The sequence below is a fragment of the Sander lucioperca genome, chromosome 20 (genome assembly GCF_008315115.2).
Source record: "Sander lucioperca isolate FBNREF2018 chromosome 20, SLUC_FBN_1.2, whole genome shotgun sequence".
Lineage (NCBI taxonomy): Eukaryota > Metazoa > Chordata > Actinopteri > Perciformes > Percidae > Sander > Sander lucioperca.
In genome coordinates, this window is record NC_050192.1 from 11,614,049 (window position 1) to 11,632,457 (window position 18,409).

Sequence of the window (18,409 nt, forward strand, 5' to 3'; positions counted from 1 at the left end):
ATGTGTGTTTATGCATATGACAGATAGCAGATACCAACCATATGCCTGTAAGTGTGAAAAAGCATGTGTGTGTTTGTTCTCAAAGAGGGGGAGATGAAAGATATAGCCGTTCTACTTCAACTAGCCTAGGGTTGTAGTACATGCAACACCATGTAGTGTTGCAAAGTATTGTAAAGAGTTGCAAAATGATCTATGAATACAGCTCCCCCTCAGGCCACACAGTTGTTGACAGCCAAACAGAAGTTCACTTCAGTAAAGCGGAGGCTGGGTGTGTCTGTGGGCTGACGGGGAACTAATGTGTCAGAAAGCTCTGGTGAAAACAACGCCTGCTGCTTCTGTTTGGTCAGTTTAATTTGTTTTTATTCTGCGCTCCACACAAACTAGGCTGGTTGGTTTTCTTTTGTTGCGTTCCTCCTACAAAACACAACACCCACTGCCCACTTCTGTGTGAGCCTGTTCATTCATCTATGTGGAGGATGACTGCGGGTTATTTTATACTTCAACTTCAAAGTGTTTTGTGAACTTTAAGAAAGCAGGCGAGAACAGACCAAGCTTAAAAAAAAAAATAATAATAATAATAATATAAAAAAAAATAAAATAAAAAAAAAACCCTAACCCATAAAATCTGCTTTACCTGCGTATGCGGGGAGGTTTTGGAGGTGGTGTGTCCCATCTCTCATCGTCAGACTGATGGACTGCTTTAACTGGACTGCTTTCATCCTGGAAAAACACACACAAACCCAACTATGAACACTTTTCAGTTTAATGGGTAACTCTGGGTTTTCATACACAAAGAGCCAGAGCTGCTCAACACAGCCACTAAGTAAAAAGGAAGACCAGTATAGAAATGTCAAAGATATGTTTGAGGCAGTTTAGAAACAGTGTCTCCATTACATAATTTGTCCCCCAGAGAGCACTGTTTATGTTGTAACTGTATATATAATGTCCCAGTCAGCACATACTACTTTGCAGTGTGTCAAATTGCTAGCCAAAATTATTCAAATTTTCAGAGACTTACGGCTTCCTAATACACTGATGCTCAGGCAACATTAGTACATTTTACTTCCATAGTTTTGATGATGATGAGAATTCTCTGTTTACTTGTCGTTGTAAGGAATTTTTGATTCTGCTCCTATTTAGCCTTTAAAAAAAAAAATCCATTGAGCTTTGAGTCTTAAATTAACACACCTGAGCTGTAGTGAGTGTGCTGGTATTTTCAGTCTGTCAGTATCCCAAACGTGATTTTGTTTTGCATGTACTGCCGGCCTAAGAACCTTTGTGTTTCTGTGTATGTATGGCTAAAAGGGTGAATTATGCAGAAAGACAATTATGGTCTTGCTAGCTGTAAATTACCTTGATAATTGTCAAATCATCTATATGACTTTACACATTATTTGTTTTGCAGAATTTTTGAAATGGCTAATTTCAGTTCACATTGTAAGTTTTGTATTGTTGTTGAATTGTACAGCACCGCTTTCTCTAACTACTCCCTACTCGCTCTTTCTTCTCTCCTACATGTTTCTGGAGCAGAGGCAGAAAGTTGCTGCAATTGCTTCACTGAAAGATCCAAATTGTTTCTGAAAGCAGCTCTCCTCCTCCCGACTAATCTTCTCTCTCTTCCTCTCAACTCTTGGCTTCCTCCTCCTCTCCTCTCTTCCCCCGTGACTCGTTAATTTGACTCGCTCTCCACTCTGATAATGAGAAGATGACGGGACGACTTCAGTCGTCATAAACTCAAGACGGCGGGCCAAATCAGGCCAATTCAGCTCTACGTGTCTGCATGAGTCTGCCGAGGAACTAACTTGAGCACGCTCAGCGTACGTGAAGAAAAGACAGAGGATCTGATAACATCTTGTTTGGCTGTATGTCCATTTGTGTTGTGAAGAATAAATTGGGTAGGAACACTTCCTGCAAACAATGGCGCCTGCGTGCTAGCAGAAAAACGTGTGTGGGACGTGTATATGTGTAGGCTTATTGTTCGTACTGCCATTGAGAGCACCTATGTGGGTGTTTTAGCCACTAACAATGGCTGACTAGACATGAGTCAATGTGTGCATGGACTGAGTCAGTACAGCACACTGATAATGTTTTACCGTGTGTGTGTGTGTGTGTGTGTGTGTGTGTGTGTGTGTGTGTGTGTGTGTGTGTGTGTGTGTGTGTGTGTGTGTGTGTGTGTGTGTGTGTGTGTGTTCGTGCGTGCCCGCGCACGCTTTTGGACTTGCAACTTCGTAAGATAATGACGATAAAGGTTATATTGAGTAGCAACAAACTTGTACTGGAGTTGTTGTCTTCCTCCACATACACACGTCCACTCTTAACAAATGATTAATAGCACAAACCTCAAAACAAGTAGTAAACGTGTAGTACAGTTCAGTGGTCAAGCTTCTCCCCATGTTAGAGATACTGGAAGCTTACAGAAAGTGAATCAGCTGAGCCTTTTCTGATGTAAACATAGTTGCGTGTGTCCCTGTGACCGTCTCTTGCAAGGGTCTCCCTTTCCCAACGGATGCGTGTCTATTCTCAGACTCAAAGTGCATTATGGGAGAGGGGTGAGGTCATCAGAGCTTCCTAAGCAGGAAGTCAACTCCTGGATTGCTGCCAATGCGCTCTCTCATCGTCTCTCAGTGTCCTCTGTCTTTAAGTGTGTCAATCTTGCACACTATCTCATTGATGCTTCTGTCCTCTGGCTCTCTGTCTTTTATCTTCACAGATCCACATAAGTGTTGGGGAGTAGTGGCACTACTAGTTTAACTACATTTCCCAGTAGCAGTGGGGTAGAGTAGCTATTTCTACAATCATGTAACCTCTCAAGTAGAGAGAGCCATTTCTTTTTTCACTAAGTAGCAGGGAATCACAACCAAATGCTACAGCAGATTAAAAAGCTTAGAAATGATCTAAATTCTGCTCTTACACCCCTGTTTATTTCATAGCAGAGAGGGAGAAATTGGGACCGACTGCCAACCTGTCCTGAAAGAAGCAGGGTGGGAGCTGGTCTGGTGCCGGTCCCTCACTCTGTTTAATTTTGTCAATACATTACTTAATAGTTATACAATAATAATGCATTTGTTCATCATATTAATCAACAGTAGGTGCTTCATGTAACACTTTTTCTGAGAAGCTTGTAGTGTAGCTTTCAGTAAGTGTGGTGTGTGAGTGTGGTGTTTCTGCAGCTTAAATACTTCCAATGAAGAGTAGCTCGTAGCTTCGTTAGTTTCAGAGTAATGATGTGGGATGATGGATGAGAGCTATGGATTAGTGATCAATTACAGATTCATTGTTTCCATTTGTCTCTCACCTGCAATGTTCCAACACCGGATTTGATTTTAAAAAAAGCTCTACACCGAACTGCACTTAAAGTTAAGATAAGCCACTGAGGACGAATCTTTTGCTGCTTCTTTGATTTTCTAAATCGGTTAGGTTTGTCATGAGTAAACTTTTTGGTGTGGTTGTACTTCTGCAACGGGAGGAGGAACAGGGACAATTGAGGACACTTTGTATATGGCGCGTGCGTGTTTGGGGGAAATGGAGGATAGTGTGAAGTAAATTAGAAAGAGGGCAGTGGTGATTGACAGAGCAAAGTTTTGTTTTTTTCCCCCAGCTCTAATAAATAGGTCTAACTGTATGCCGTCCTGAGACTACCCTGCAGAGGAGAGCTCTTTTTTGGCACAAACTCTGCAACTCTTAATTTTTTTTTTCTGTCTGTGTAAAGAGCAAAGTTTTCTGAAGGCCTCTCTATCCCTCTCTTCTATTCCTCCTACCCTATCCCTCCCCTGTGACTAATTATTTGTGTTTTATTTCCCACTCTGAGTGTGTCACTCAGCGACATCCTGTCTTTCTTTAACACCAGACAGCACGCACAATATGTGTGTGTGTGTGTGTGTGTGTGTTTCATACCATGCCATCATGTATCTGCGTGTTGGTGGAGCTCTCCAGTAGCTGCAGTTGTTTGTCAAAGAGCTGGGCGATCGCTCTATGAACTAACTCATACTGCTCCTAGAGAGACAAAAACACAGAGAGAGAGAGAGAGAGAGAGAGAGAGAGAGAGAGAGAGAGAGAGAGAGAGAGAGAGAGAGATAATAAGGTAAATAGATGAGAGGTGAAGGAAAAGAAGAAAGGGTTTCAGCAAATCAATATAAAAGCAAAAACATTCTCATGTCTATACTGAAAAACATCCATTTACATGGCTATGGAACACAACCTGTGTGAAAACAAGAGAAGGGCCTGCACTGATACACACTGATTTAATTGCATTACTTTCCCGGTAAAGCAGTAAGTGTATTGCACTGCATTTTCAGAAATTACATTACAGTTACCGGCTTCCAGCAGTCTCTATGAAGAAGGCAATTCTATAACTTATCCAACAGGGCTAATTTCCCCTCTCAATGTCAGGACATGTTTGTGGGAATGGACACCCTAAATAAGGTACAAAACGACATAGGACGCTGGGTGCTTTGTTAGGTCGAGACATGCTCATTATTTTGAATGGATGCTGCTCAAAGATACAACTGTGACTGGAAAATGTTAGTTGTGTCCAGTTGAGAATCATCTCTCCGCTGCAGCGAACTCCACAAGAAACATGCAAACCCACCCATGTCAAAACTGTGGCGAAACAACCTAATCCAGTTCAAAATAATGGTTGGAATGTGTCCATCCCTGCTAAACCGGCTGAAATCCATTTTCAAGCAGGTGTAACACAGGAATGAAGAGACTCAACACAGGCTATGCTATGGAGGAAACGCTGCTATAACTGTCACTCAGACAGATTCTGAACAATATAAAGGGATGTCATTAAAGATAATTGTTTGGGCATTTTCAGCCTTTATTTTGATAGGATAGCAGAAGACATGAAAGGGGAGAGAGAGGAGTCGAACCCGGGCCCGCTGCGTCGAGGAGTAAACCTCTATATATGGGCGCCCGCTCTACCAACTGAGCTATCCGGGCGCCCAAGGGATGTCATTCAAACTTGAAGAGCGTAATACATAATGCAGCTAGTTGTGTAACCAAATAATTCAATTTTAAAACCACATTTGCAACCTCTGGGGGCAGCAACTTAATGTTGTTGGTTTTTTATGTTTTCAAAACAACCAGTTGAGGACAGGTTGAAACCTACTCATTTGACAACCAGACGAATATCACACAATGTCCACCTCATCTCCCAGGGTGTGTGAAGGCATAGAAAATCTGGCTGCAGCAACACTTTTGGGTAGCTATACACATTAGCGTCAAATCATGTTCTTATCTTTTCTATATTTCTCCAACAGTTTGTATTAAATGTTTCATTCATTTAGAGCAGTATGACTACAACATACCATTCTGTGCGTAAAAGAAAAAAGACAAATTAAGAACAAACCTTGGTCTGAACAGCAGAGTGCCGTTGCGTCCTCATCTCTTGGATCAACCGAAAAACATTAAAATCTTCTGGTATTTTCTTTAAAACACAACAAAACAAAGGGTTAATTCTCACTTTAAATCTTAACATAGCATCTGGTGTTTAAAATGTGCGTGTGTGTGTGTGTGCGCGTGTGTGCGTGTGTTCACATACCCCAGCTTTGAGGAGGTTCCACGTGTAGTCGATTGCACAGATGGCACCCGTCCTCCCACAGCCGGCACTGTACAGTCAGAGTCATACAGATTAGATTCAACAGAAGAACGCGTCTAAAGACACAGACACACACTCGGGAGCTTCCTCCTTCTCATCGCAAAAATAAATCCACCGAAAACACACTCCTCACAACTATCAACTCCAGATTTCTATTTTTGAGGCCACATAAAAAATAAATAAAGAGAGACTAAGTACAGACAAACACTCAACCACATGCATGAATGTTTGTATGTAACGACACTCACAAGGATGGAGACAGGAGCTAAAGGTTATGTGGCATCGTGTCTGACACATAAAATCATAAAACTGTATCTCATGCTGTCAGAGAGCCTCTGCTACTCTTAACAAGCACAGTTTCTCCACACACAAAGTACAGTGCACATCGACCCACACAAGGCATCTTTACAGACGGAGAGACGCGGCTTCAGGTCCTGCTGTGTAACAGAGGAACCAGGAAATGTCCGCAGGCTGCTCATTATAGCTGATTACACACACATGGAGACTCTGTGTGTGTGTGTGTGTGTGTGTGTGTGTGTGTGTGTGTGTGTGTGTGTGTGTGTGTGTGTGTGTGTGTGTGTGTGTGTGTGTGCGCCACATGCATGTGTTCAGCAGGGGACTTAAATCTATGGCATCATGAATCAATGTTTTCATTCTTGTTGACTACTTCTGTTAAGATGTTTATTGGTGGAAACTGTGCAGTCATCTTTGAGACTGCTTTGTGACAAATGTATCATTGTTCAACATAACACTTCAATTCTCAGCCAACAGCAATCGTTTCTAATCACTACAGCTGTAATAAGATTTTCAACAAGATCAGTCAGGTGAAACAAGAGTCGACCAAATCTACAGTTTATATACACAGTATATCAGCTGAATAGTAAACATAGAAATGTAGCTTTTTGCCAGGAGAGGACGTGTAATTGTATGTCGGTTATAGCCGCTAGTGCAACATTTCTCTGCGGTGTTGAAACTCGATTTCAAAAACACACAAACCAGTGTCGGCCACCTGTTGCACATTCTTACTGCCTCCTCACAGAAAACTACGGGCAAGCTCATGAATCATTCAATTCGAGAGCGCGTGCAAGAAAAAAAAAATGTGATTCAAGAGTCTTGATCCAGAACCAGCGATTTTTTTTTAGGCATGTACAGTAATTTATATTGTATACAACACTGTCTACTTTCATTGCTTGATCTTCTCATCTGCATCGGTCTCTTTTTTTTTTTTAAATGTTGCCTTAGGTACAGTGTGCATACACTGGTGGATCTGTGTCGGTGTCTCTGCAGATTATGTCTATACCGTACCTACCTGCAGTGCACACATATAGGGACATCATCATTCTCTTGATATTCTCTCATCAGTCCGATCATATCCAGTATGGAGTCAAACGATGAGGGGACGTCGTGATCGGGCCAGTTCATATAATGGAACTGTGTTAGCCTCCGAGTTTCCTGCAGGGAGACGTGCAGAGGAATATTTTAGTTTAAAAAGAGTCGATGAAAGGTCAGCGAATTAAATCATCAGGCAAAGAGGAGAAAGTGAATGTGTGGGCGATTCTTTTATATTAGCATTCATCTACTGTCAGTGGAGTTGTACAGTGATGATACATGAACATGTTTGTGTCTTTGTTTTACAGCATTTTGTTGTCCAAACGAATGATTATTTTCATGTGATTTTGTAAAGTTTTATGAAAAGGCTTTTATCAATAAAGTAAAGTCTAAAGAATAGATTGAGCAATAATTGAGAGAACTTACGTCCTCATTCTCCACCGTCAAAGTCCTGATAAAGTAGTCTGTTCTGGCCTGCTCTGCTTCCTACAAAACAGAGACAGCAAGAACATTTACACAATCCTTAACTAAAACGGTCATTAGAACAAAATGTGAGAAATGCAGGAGTCCAGAACAACAGACCCCCTTTCCTCTCCTCACACACTCGTTACACACACATGCACACAGCTGTGATAGCAGAGATTTGTCTACTTACACAGGAGATTCTGAAAGGGCCAAAACTCATGGGCTCCTCCCCGAGCAGCGGGAAATACCGCTCACACTTTTTCTAACCAGAGAAGAAAACAGGAGTTAGCTTTGGCTGAGAACAAAATACCAGATAAATACCACAGCTTACTGTTCATACACACTTTCTGGCTTGAAATAAGCAATTAACGTGACATGTGGAACATCGACGATGACATTTACAGAACAACTAAATACATAGATACCATACTTTATATACCTACATGTGCAAAACAGACATTTCTAGAGGCATATGCTAATTATTTGAGCTATCAGTCACACTTTAGTATTGGTTCAGTGAATTTCTTGACGTCTTGGGCTTTGGTAACTGCCATTGGTGACCTCTCAGTTTCTCTTTTCACAAACATAAATATACAAGCAGACTTAGTTACTGCATCTGTGTGTGGTTTGCCAGCTGCACAGCAGCAGAGAGGAAAGCGCTACAGAGGGTTGTCACCACTGCCCAGAAGATCATTGGCTGCCTTCTCCCCTCCCCGGAAGATCTTTACAAAGTTCCTCTGCCTTAAAAAAAGCCCAGCGCATACTGAGGGTTTTTTCCTGCATAGAGGAATTTTTGGCGGCCCCCCAAAGAGGTTTAAGCCCCAAAGGAAAATCACAAGCACCAAGATGATAAGAATTGAGAATAGCAATTCAAATCCTCTCCAAATGTGTTTTAAGAGCAATTTACCAAACAACCGTTGAACAAGCAGAACATAAACTTGAATATGAGAACTAATCTCAGTTTTATCTCCAGAGTCAGGCTGTACTCTCCAGGTGATTTATTTCAATATTAATATATATTTTTTTAACCAGTTTTGTTAATTTGGCTTTCATTTACTCAAGCATCATATACATTTTTGTTTTTCAAATTGTCAGAAATAACAGGAAAATGCATAGATTTCTGTCAAATAAGGTAACACAGACTCATTGCCTTTACTGTACACGGACCGATCGTGCTAACTGTTGTGCGTCTGAGCCATTCTGAGCCAGGAAAAACCCTGATACTAAAGATTCATCACCATTAAAACACAAACAGTTTTTATCCAAAAGTCATAACTGCACTTAATGCTACTTGAGTATTAAAAATGAATCGTGTGGTGAATGTCTTGTATGTGTGGTATGTTTGTGTTTTTGTGTCTTTATTTTTTTATAGTGACTTTTGAAGGCTCTATTATATTTGTTTTTCACCGGTTTAATAAAGAATGTTCAGTTTTAGGCGGGCAAGAAAAACGTGAAATACTAGAAATACCTTCACCAAGGCTAAACAATTTATATTTACATTTGTTATTTTACATCTTGGACAAAAGAATCAAGGAAAAAATAAAACTATAAAACTACTTTCTATTTACGTTTTCCATAGATTTCTACGAGACAAACCTTGGTGAAGATAATAAAATATGGATGTGTGTACAGACACGTGAACATACAACATATGCCCTCACACGAACACACAGACATACAAGAAGGGATTACATATCACAGCCTTACCCTTCCCATCTCAAACTCTCGACAAGCCATCACAATAACCTGCAGAGACACAAACAGGAAGGACTGCGATCAATATTTACACTCAGCCTCTCACAGCTAAATCTTACGTTTCCAAAAATATTCATTCCTGTATGTTCTATTTATGTAACGCTGTAGTTGCCAGACACTCAGACGAGTACCCAGCAGAATAAGAAAAACTTAAATTGAGAGTCAACCTCTCTTTATGCTCCATTCCCACAGTAGTAGGTCAGACTTCAGATCATTTTTGATCACACGTTTCACTCTTACATCTATATCTCACATCATTCTCTTTGATCCTACAGGAGTAATTATCACAGCAGCAATCTCCCAGCTTTTTCAGAGTGCTAGTTAAACCTAATCACAGCTCCCCCTTCTTCTATCCATCTGGTTCAAGCAGAATCACTCCCCATCTGCCTGACAACCACATTAAATATGTATTATAATTACCTTCAGGGTGCGAGGGATTTCCCCCTTTCTGGTCTTTATATTCCCTGCGTCTGCAGATTTATTTTTATCGCCGGTGGGGACAAAAAGTATTTTAAACTAAGTAAAGCGTTGTAACGTGAACAGTCTATAGTGCGATAGAACGATAAAATCAGAGCGGCAGTTGCTAGATGTGTTTAGCCGCTACAGAGCTCCGGGACGCCGGCTACAGGGCTCAGTCGTATCAGCGGCAGTTGGTAGATGCATTTAGCCGCCAATAGGTGACTGTGAGCCGGGTTAGATGACCGTCCTTTCAAGGGCCATGGTAGTTGAATTTTGCCAAGAAAAAGTGAGCATCATGCGGCGGCGACAACAATTACGTTTAACAACCAAAACAACTAGCTAAGTTTAGGAGAAAGATCGTGGTCGGATTAAAACGCTCCCGAGGAGGCGCCTGTGTAGCTCACTTGGTAGAGCATGCCCATATATGGAGGCTCAGTCCTCAACGCAGCGGGCCTGGGTTCGACTCCGACCTGCGGCCCTTTGCTGCATGTCATTCTCCCCTCTCTCTCCCCTTTCATGTCTAAGCTGTCCTATCAAATAAAGGTCTAAAAATGGCCAAAAGTCTTTTGTTTTCGCCGGGAAGTGAACTCTGCTCCCCGGCTTGAAAGCGCTGTTTTTTATGTTGACACCATGTTGTGCTATTTCATTGTGAGATTTTCCATTGAATATTGAAGTCCATAAATAAGTGTTTTGGCATACCTGGCCGAGTGGCACTATCCATGGTATTGGAGGGGGGGGGTTTGTTTTGTTGTGTTTGATCAAAAATCATCCACCACCCCTCTGTTTTTTTCACAAATCACACCCCGATTACCTTAATCATTACACCCACTTTCATATAAAAAAAAAAAAAAAAAAAGAAATGCACTAGGCACTAAGTGTTCCCATTCAGTAAACACTCAAGTGAGGGAGTCAGAGAGGGACTCGGCCATCTTATCAACCTCCTGCTCTTCTAATTCATCTCTCCTGCTTTTTCCGCCATCCAACGAGCCATATACTCACAGCTACATTGTACTCCCAGTTCATCCTCCAGAAGTCGATGACAGTGTTCTGCAGTGGGCCCTGAGTTGCAATATAGGCCTCTGGGCCATCTATACCCTGAAGGGAGCGATGGGGAGAAGAGAGAGAAAGTAAGATCACACCTCCACACTGTTTTTTAAGGTGATTCTGTAAAGGCACTTTAAAACCATCTCTCAATGCAAATCAAACCAGCTATTAGGCTAACCGACATAGAAACATGCCAATCTCTAGGTATGGTGAAGGGTATGTGATGATGTGGGGCTATTTTAATTCCAAAGGCCAAGGGAACTTTATCAGGATGCATAGTATCCTGGATCCATGAAATAACTGGCCTTTAAAAATAAAAATCTGCCTGCCTCTATGGGAATTTAACATAGGGGTGTACTCACATATGTTCCCTGTATTTTAAGGAAGAACATTTATTTATTTATGATACATTATTCATTCACAAAGAAAATTGGTGTCCTTAAAGGTTGGATTTTTCCTCATTTTTTTAATTAAGGCATTAAGATCAATTTCCAAAAGATGATTTTTTTTATTCCTCTTTTTAGTCAAATTTAGCATGGGTGTACTCATTAATGCTGAGCACTGTGTGTATATATATATATATATATTTATTATCTCCACAATGGATGTTCCTGTGATTCATACAGCACTTATAACACTTTTCACATTTTATTTCACATTTTCCTAATACTGTAATCAAAGTGTCAAACAACAAAGTAAAGGAATTTCAGCTGCTTTTTTTTTTACCTTGATAAAGTTTGCATTGACGTAATCTGTGTCCTGATTGGTCGTTTTTAATGTCAGCTTCACCCTAGTGTGATCGACTGGGGACAAAAAAAAAAGAAAGAATTATTTACTTTGATGCATTTGAAATATTTTTAACTTTGCAGAAACTGATGATGAAATAAAACAAGACCAAGAAAAAGAGAAAAAGGAAAAGACAGAAAATGGATAGAATGGGATATAGTGAGAGACAGAGGGCAAACGAGTAAAAACTGGAGAGGAATATAACGTAAATGGGTTAATGGACACACAGCAACATCCTCATTCCTGTGTGTGTGTGTGTGTGTGTGTGTGTGTGTGTGTGTGTGTGTGTGTGTGTGTGTGTGTGTGTGTGTGTGTGTGTGTGTGTGTGTGTGCGTGTGTGTGTGCACATCTGTTACGGATGAAGCGGTTCTTCCTTTGCCTTATCAGCAGCTCATTCACTAAAAGCATTAATGAATGAATAAATGGATGAATAGATGTATGGATTGATGGACAGAGGAGAAAAAGAGGATAAAGATATAAAAGAAGTAGGACAGATGTTGGGTCATGGAAGCTTTCCCTCAGGTCATTAAGTACAGCGCGAGCTCTGTGTATGTAAGTGAGACATGACCTATTACAACATACTGGATTTCTGTGTTTGTTCTAAATGTGTGTGTACACATTCCTACAAACTTTTCAGTGAATTTCTGCCTGTGTCTTTTCTCGTTTCAATCTCTAGCTCCTTTCTGTCATTCCCTACCTTCACCTAAAAGGAAATGGGTAGTCTAAAGAAATGTCACCTACAATTGAACAGTGGTAGGCGATATGGTTATAAAAGTAATTTTTGTACATTTGACAACGTTGACAATATTTTTCAACTATTTTGTCTGGCACACAAAGTGACTTATCTTTAAAGCCGAGGACCTAAACACATGATATTTTAATGCTGCTGTCATGCAGGACACAAGCTTTCATACAGATTATAACGTCACGGCATTGCATAAAAATAGCATATGAAACTTAGTCAAATTAAGTATTCAGCTGCATGCATGTGTGAGGTAACCAGATTGTTGAACTAGCAGATAGCCACTAGGGCTATCTGCAAGGGCTAACATCTTAGCTTGATAACATTTGTTTTTCATCTAAATGTGTACATTTAGTCTAAGGTTTGGTGTTGGAGAATCATTTTGGTACATTGCAAAGTAGATGACGGAAGATAAACAACATAGTAACAGAAAGTAGGAGTGAAACAAGACAGCCGAGAGCTACACTGGCTGATACAGTTAGGCCTGATGGTACACCTACAGTTCTGTTGCATGCTCCATAAGTCAAAGCAGTAAGCAACTTGGTTTTTCAAAAGGTCCCATGGCATGAAAATGTCACTTTATGAGGTTTTTTAACATTAATATGAGTTCCCCTAGCCTGCCTATGGTCTCCCAGTGGCTAGAAATGGCGATAGATGTAAACCAAGCCCTGGGTATCCTGCTCTGTTGTTGAGAAAATGAAAGCTCAGATGGGCCGATCTGGAATCTCCTCCTGATGACATCATAAGGAGGAAGGTTACCTCCCCTTTCTCTGCTTTGCCCGCCCAGAGAATTTGGCCCGCCCATGAGAAAGAGAGAGACATCATGGCTTGCAAACAAGCAAAGTGGCAGTTGGTCAAGGCCACACCCCCACCCTCCACCTTGCCCCCCCTCTCTCCTCCTCAATAGCATTTAAAGCTACAGACTCAGAAATAGCACGTCCTAAGGAAAGCTCATTGTGGGACTGGCTCTAGTGGCTGTAATTCTGCACCAAGGCTGAATTTCGGGAAAGAGACTTCAGATACAGTATTAGGGGACCACTAAGGCCTATATAAAAGCATCCAAAAAGCAGCATGTCATAGGACCTTTAAAATGTGCTTTAGGTTAGTGTAGTGTTCAGTTTGTTTTAGAAAAGTTTTAGAGGTATTTTGTATATCCCATTCACATTAATGGACTAAATATTCATTATTATTTATATTAATTAAAATGCATTTGCACCAGTACTTACATGGCAGTATATCTTTGTATCTGTTCTTCTTGATATTCTCTTCCCTCTCTCCCACGTTGGTGGGGTAGATCTTCTCTGTCCGGTATTTAGTCGATAACCGCCGTAACCGCTGGAAAAACCAAAGAGAAGAATATATTTAGTAGATAGTAATACATTATCTTCCCTTCCTCCTCTCTCGCCAACAGAGATTATACATGTTTTTTGTAGGTATAAATGGAGCTACAAACAGAGGAAAAGTAACATGGGTTACACTCATTATGGGAGCACTTCTCTTCAACAGCCCAGAGAAAAGTGATAAATGATAGCAAAGGAAAGTGATACAGTCAGACAGAAGTCTTTGTCTGGGTATCACACCAACAGAAATACAAAGAAAACAGAGTTCCACAGCGCAGTGATTAAAGTGTTGGAAATAAAACTTAAATTTGTGGTGACTCTACACACAGAAAATTATTCATTTGAATTTCAATGAAGCCGTTTTATTATATTTGTTCCGAAGCATCCTGGCTTACACGCAGGTTACAGTGGTTAAACTCTTCTAACATTGACACACATTACACATCCTTCAACGATCACACCGCTACCAATACCACAGTACCCCACCCCCACACATACTCCTGCTCCTCTTTGTGTGGTAGTGCATTAAGTTAAGTGTGGCCTAATCAAATACTGGCAGACACTGATGAAGACACATCCAGTTAATGGGAAGAGAACAATTACAGCGTCTCTTGTCTGACAGCAGGCTAAAGCTCAGCTAGCAGTTCTTTACCTTGAGTCGATTCACAATATACTCCAATCCATAAGAGATCTGTTATCAGTACAGATTTTACTATACCGATTTTCTACCACTATATCCATCCATTTGGTTGTCTTAGACCATTTTAAGTTGTTTTAGTCTAAATGTTATCCGTATGGCACCATTTCATACAAAAGCAGTTCAAGGTGCTTTATAAAACAGAAAGGCAAAAAAGGTAAATATATGCATACAAGTACATACAAATACACAGATGTGCATGCATGCAATGATGCAAATGAACAGGACAGTTTCATGAAATAGTATTTGATTTACAGGAGTTTTGCATCAATGCAATAAAGTGATTTGTCTGACATTTCAATACTTAATTCAATCAGGGATGAAAGGACTTTAAGGACATAGAACAGACATTTTCTGTCTGCTAATTCCTTTGTTGTACCTCAACTGAATTTCCAGAAAATTCACTATAACAATCAATTGCTATTACAATATAAAATTACATTACACACACAATATATATACTTTTTTTTATTCAAGCTGAAGCAAAATTCGAGCGATCATCCACTCCTTTTTCTCCATATTCTCTCTCTCTCTCTCTCTCTCTCTCTCTCTCTCTCTCCTGTACATCCTGATTTCCTGAGAAATCTCAAAACCTCAAGCCTTTTCTTCCTGGGCCTGTTTCTCTTTTGACATAACGTTACCTCTGTGCTATTGCGGACACATTTACAACATCACACACAGAGAAAAGCAAAGACGCACACCAACAGACAACACTATTAGCTACATTACCAACATAGAAAACATCACAGCTGTGATGAAAATGTTAAACTACAACATCAAAAACGATATTGCATAGTTGAGAACATCTGTCCCATTTAGTTGCCGCTTCGGTTGTAGAACACATTGCTTTCTGTAGGCCTACAGTATATCTTTAATGCATTACATGTTAATCTTGATATCTACAAAGCTACAAACACTTCATTTCCAGAACGGGTAGAGAAAATTGTAACTCAGATGAATCTCTCTCTCCCACACGCACCATAACTTTCCACTCCAGTCTAAAACTCCTGTTTTTCCTTCTGAAAGTTACCTTTTTTGATACAGGGCTTCAGTGCCTTCATAAACTGACGAGCCGACTGCTGTACTCAATGAATACACTACTGACACAGCAACAGCTTGGACTAGTGGCACAGAGGCACCCTAAAGACATGAGTTTTTCACCTTTCATTTTGCATCACTCATCTTTATAAACCACGACGACAAGCTGAGGGAGAGAGGAAACAAGGACAGGAGTTTAAGAGAAAGAGAGGTACACACAGAGACTGTGGGCGGCAACACAGCTGTGCGTGCATGCGTGTGTGTGTGGTGTAATAGCATTAGAGCTCCTCCAGCCTCATGTGAATTACATTTCCAACAGAGGTCTGCTTCTGTGCTGGGCCAGAGCCCGGGAAGACACACACTCACAAACACAAATACACACACATTGAGCAAGAGAAGGCAGGCAACAGTGATTTGTGATGGTTTGTGATTCCCCCAACCCGCAAAACACATTATCTAGAGACAAACATGCACACAATTGTGCCCTCTAACACAATAATGATGATAAGTATTTTCCTTTTGTAGCCCATGTCCCTTCATTTACAGCAAACTGGGAAGTACAAGTCCAGATTGTCCCATTAGAGCCAATGAATTCTGACATTTTGTAGCACCTAATCAATGATTTGTTTTGGCCCTGCATCGCTAGTTTGAATCTATACATTATAGATTATGTCAGCTGCCAGTTAGAAAGAGATTTTATGTTTTCACAAGGTCACAACTTGTATAATCATGAGGTCAAACTGCAAAGGATTAGCCACAGAAACAATCCTAGAAAACAACTTCAGTACCTTGCTCAAAGACATTTCAGCATTTGTAATTCCAGGCTTACGTCTTCCCCTCTCAATCCAGGGGATCAAGCCGACAAACATTAAGTTGAAGGTCTGCTTCTCTGACCTGGCCAACTTTTATTTACATGACAGCTTGTTTCGGTCATCTGATGGTCATTGACACAACTGTTGTACTAGAGAAGCACATGTATATCAGTTTGTTTATAGACTGATATCAGATTTAAAAGCCATATCAGAATCAAATAGTAAATGTTTTGCTTCTATATATCTTATTTGACTGACTGAAGAGGCATTTTGTAATATATTTTTAGGAGTATGTCACTACAACTGTCAAATTACCAAAAGTGTTATTGCTGCTTAAAAACTGAAATTGTAAAAAGCTTGACATGTTCTGCACCTTTTTGTGCATAGGGAATAGGGTTGCAAAATTCTGGGAATTTTCAACGTTGGAAACTTTCCATGGGAATTAACAGGAATTAACGGGAATTAATGGGAATAAACGGGAATTAAGTGGAATGTTTCCAAAATTCCCCAGCTAAACTTTCTATGGAGGGGAGTCGGTGCCTTGCTCAAGAGCACCTTGACAGTTTGGTTAAGTATAGAGGCTACACTGTCATACTATTACACTAACAAACAATTTCCATCCAAGCAAGCTGTATGCAAACATTGTAAGCATTCCATTTTAAGCATTGCATTCTTAAATGTGGATTGGGTGTGTTTTTCCATCAACCTGAATGAAGTCAAGCGATGTCTGATTTGTTTTTATATTAGAAATATGCATCTGACACTTCTGAGAGGCTGCAGTGAGAAGATATTTTACAGACAGCATTTCAAAATGTCCATAAGCACACTTGAACTAGCATTTATAGTCAAATTCGACCATTCATCAGCCTGGTAACCTAATTACTGATAATAAAAAAAATCCACCTCACACATGTATAAAAGCTATATTGTATTAAACATTCAGTTTTTTTGAATTTGATTTCATTATGGGGGGAAAAAAATGGTATGGGAGACCCAGCTTCTATCTGTCTCGCCATTTTTCTCTTTACTTTCTATTGTCCCAGACAGACCCTGTTTCTAATTACTCTTACTTCCTGTTACATAAAACACACACACACACACACACACACACACACACACACACAAATAATGGGTAAGCCTGGAGGATGCAGAAGAAATTAAGCAGAGGCAGAGAGTCCTCGCCTGCTGCTCTGTACCTTTTCTAAACAAACCGACGAGAGGTGGAGTTTAAGGGAAAGATAAAAAGAGAGGAAAGAAGTGGAGGAGAGGAGATATGGGGGGGGCAAAAGGGGAGGTGAACAGGGAGGAAGAGAGAGAGAGAGAGAGAGAGAGAGAGAGAGAGAGAGAGAGAGAGAGAGAGAAGGGGAGTGAAGGAAAGACGGAGAGCCAAGGCTTTTAAGAGGCACTTGGTAACTAAGCTAATGGGTTCTTTTATTCCCTGTTTCTGTTGTCCATTCACACGCTCTCTTCACACACTCTGTCGCTTCGCACTAGCTTCTGTCCTGAATGGAGGGGGGGGGGGGGGGGCCAAAGAAAGAGGGCAAAGAAAAGTAAACCTGCTTGTATCTATCACTGCTCAAGTGTACTCCTCAATTCAATTCTTATACGTTGATCAATTTCTCCAAAGTGACAAGTGATGGAAACACTCTTGTAGGGCTGCCTGCAACTAATGATCATTGTCAATATCAGTTACAATGAGTCAATTATTCGATTAATTGATAGACAGAAAATCATGCAACTATTCTCATAATTAAAAAGGTGCCGTAGGTAGGATTGCGACGATCCAGGAAAAATTTTGAACATCAACAACTTCAGTCCCTCCCCCCTTTCCGCTAAAGCCCAAAACGGTCTCCTAAGCCCCTCCCCCCACAAGGGAGAATGAATGTGTGTGCCTGAGCAGTGATTGACACGCAGTTAGACATTGTGAAATTGTGACTTCTTGTTTTGTATGACAGTTGAAAGATATAACTTAACCACAATTATGATAGAGAAATACAGCAAATTCTCAGGTTTGAGAAGCTGGAACTGGTGAATGTTTTTCATCTACGACCTAACCACAGTAACCAGTAATCCAATTATTTTAAATAGGTCTACAGTGGAAAAATATGTCATCATCGATTAATCTGCTGTTTATCTTCTATCTATCTGCCTTGTTTTTATTTTACCTACTGTTACACAGAACGACAAAGACAAAGAAAAGCAAATCTTCACATTTGAGAAGCTGGAAAAAAAATTTTGCTTGAAAAATTCATGCTGTGATTTTATATACAACGATATAAATAAGAAAAACACAAATCCTCATTTAAGAACCTAGAACCACTGAATGGTATGCACTTCTGCCTT

At 40.4% G+C, this 18,409-nt stretch overlaps 1 protein-coding gene across 4 annotated transcripts in view; it reads right to left on the reverse strand.

Moving 5' to 3' along the window:
• The window catches only part of ptpn12 (protein tyrosine phosphatase non-receptor type 12), a 45,749-nt gene that overhangs the window by 16,017 nt on the left and 11,323 nt on the right, over window positions 1–18,409 (reverse strand). For all 4 annotated transcript variants that reach the window (XM_031313577.2, XM_035995954.1, XM_035995955.1 and 1 more), the window contains exons 2-12: window positions 13,406–13,514; window positions 11,378–11,454; window positions 10,607–10,702; window positions 9,101–9,139; window positions 7,584–7,655; window positions 7,355–7,414; window positions 6,909–7,051; window positions 5,543–5,609; window positions 5,351–5,428; window positions 3,895–3,993; window positions 635–720 (exon numbers count right to left, since the gene is read on the reverse strand). In XM_031313577.2, the coding sequence (XP_031169437.1) occupies window positions 635–720; window positions 3,895–3,993; window positions 5,351–5,428; window positions 5,543–5,609; window positions 6,909–7,051; window positions 7,355–7,414; window positions 7,584–7,655; window positions 9,101–9,139; window positions 10,607–10,702; window positions 11,378–11,454; window positions 13,406–13,514 (926 nt within the window). The remainder of the gene's footprint in view (window positions 1–634; window positions 721–3,894; window positions 3,994–5,350; window positions 5,429–5,542; window positions 5,610–6,908; window positions 7,052–7,354; window positions 7,415–7,583; window positions 7,656–9,100; window positions 9,140–10,606; window positions 10,703–11,377; window positions 11,455–13,405; window positions 13,515–18,409) is intronic.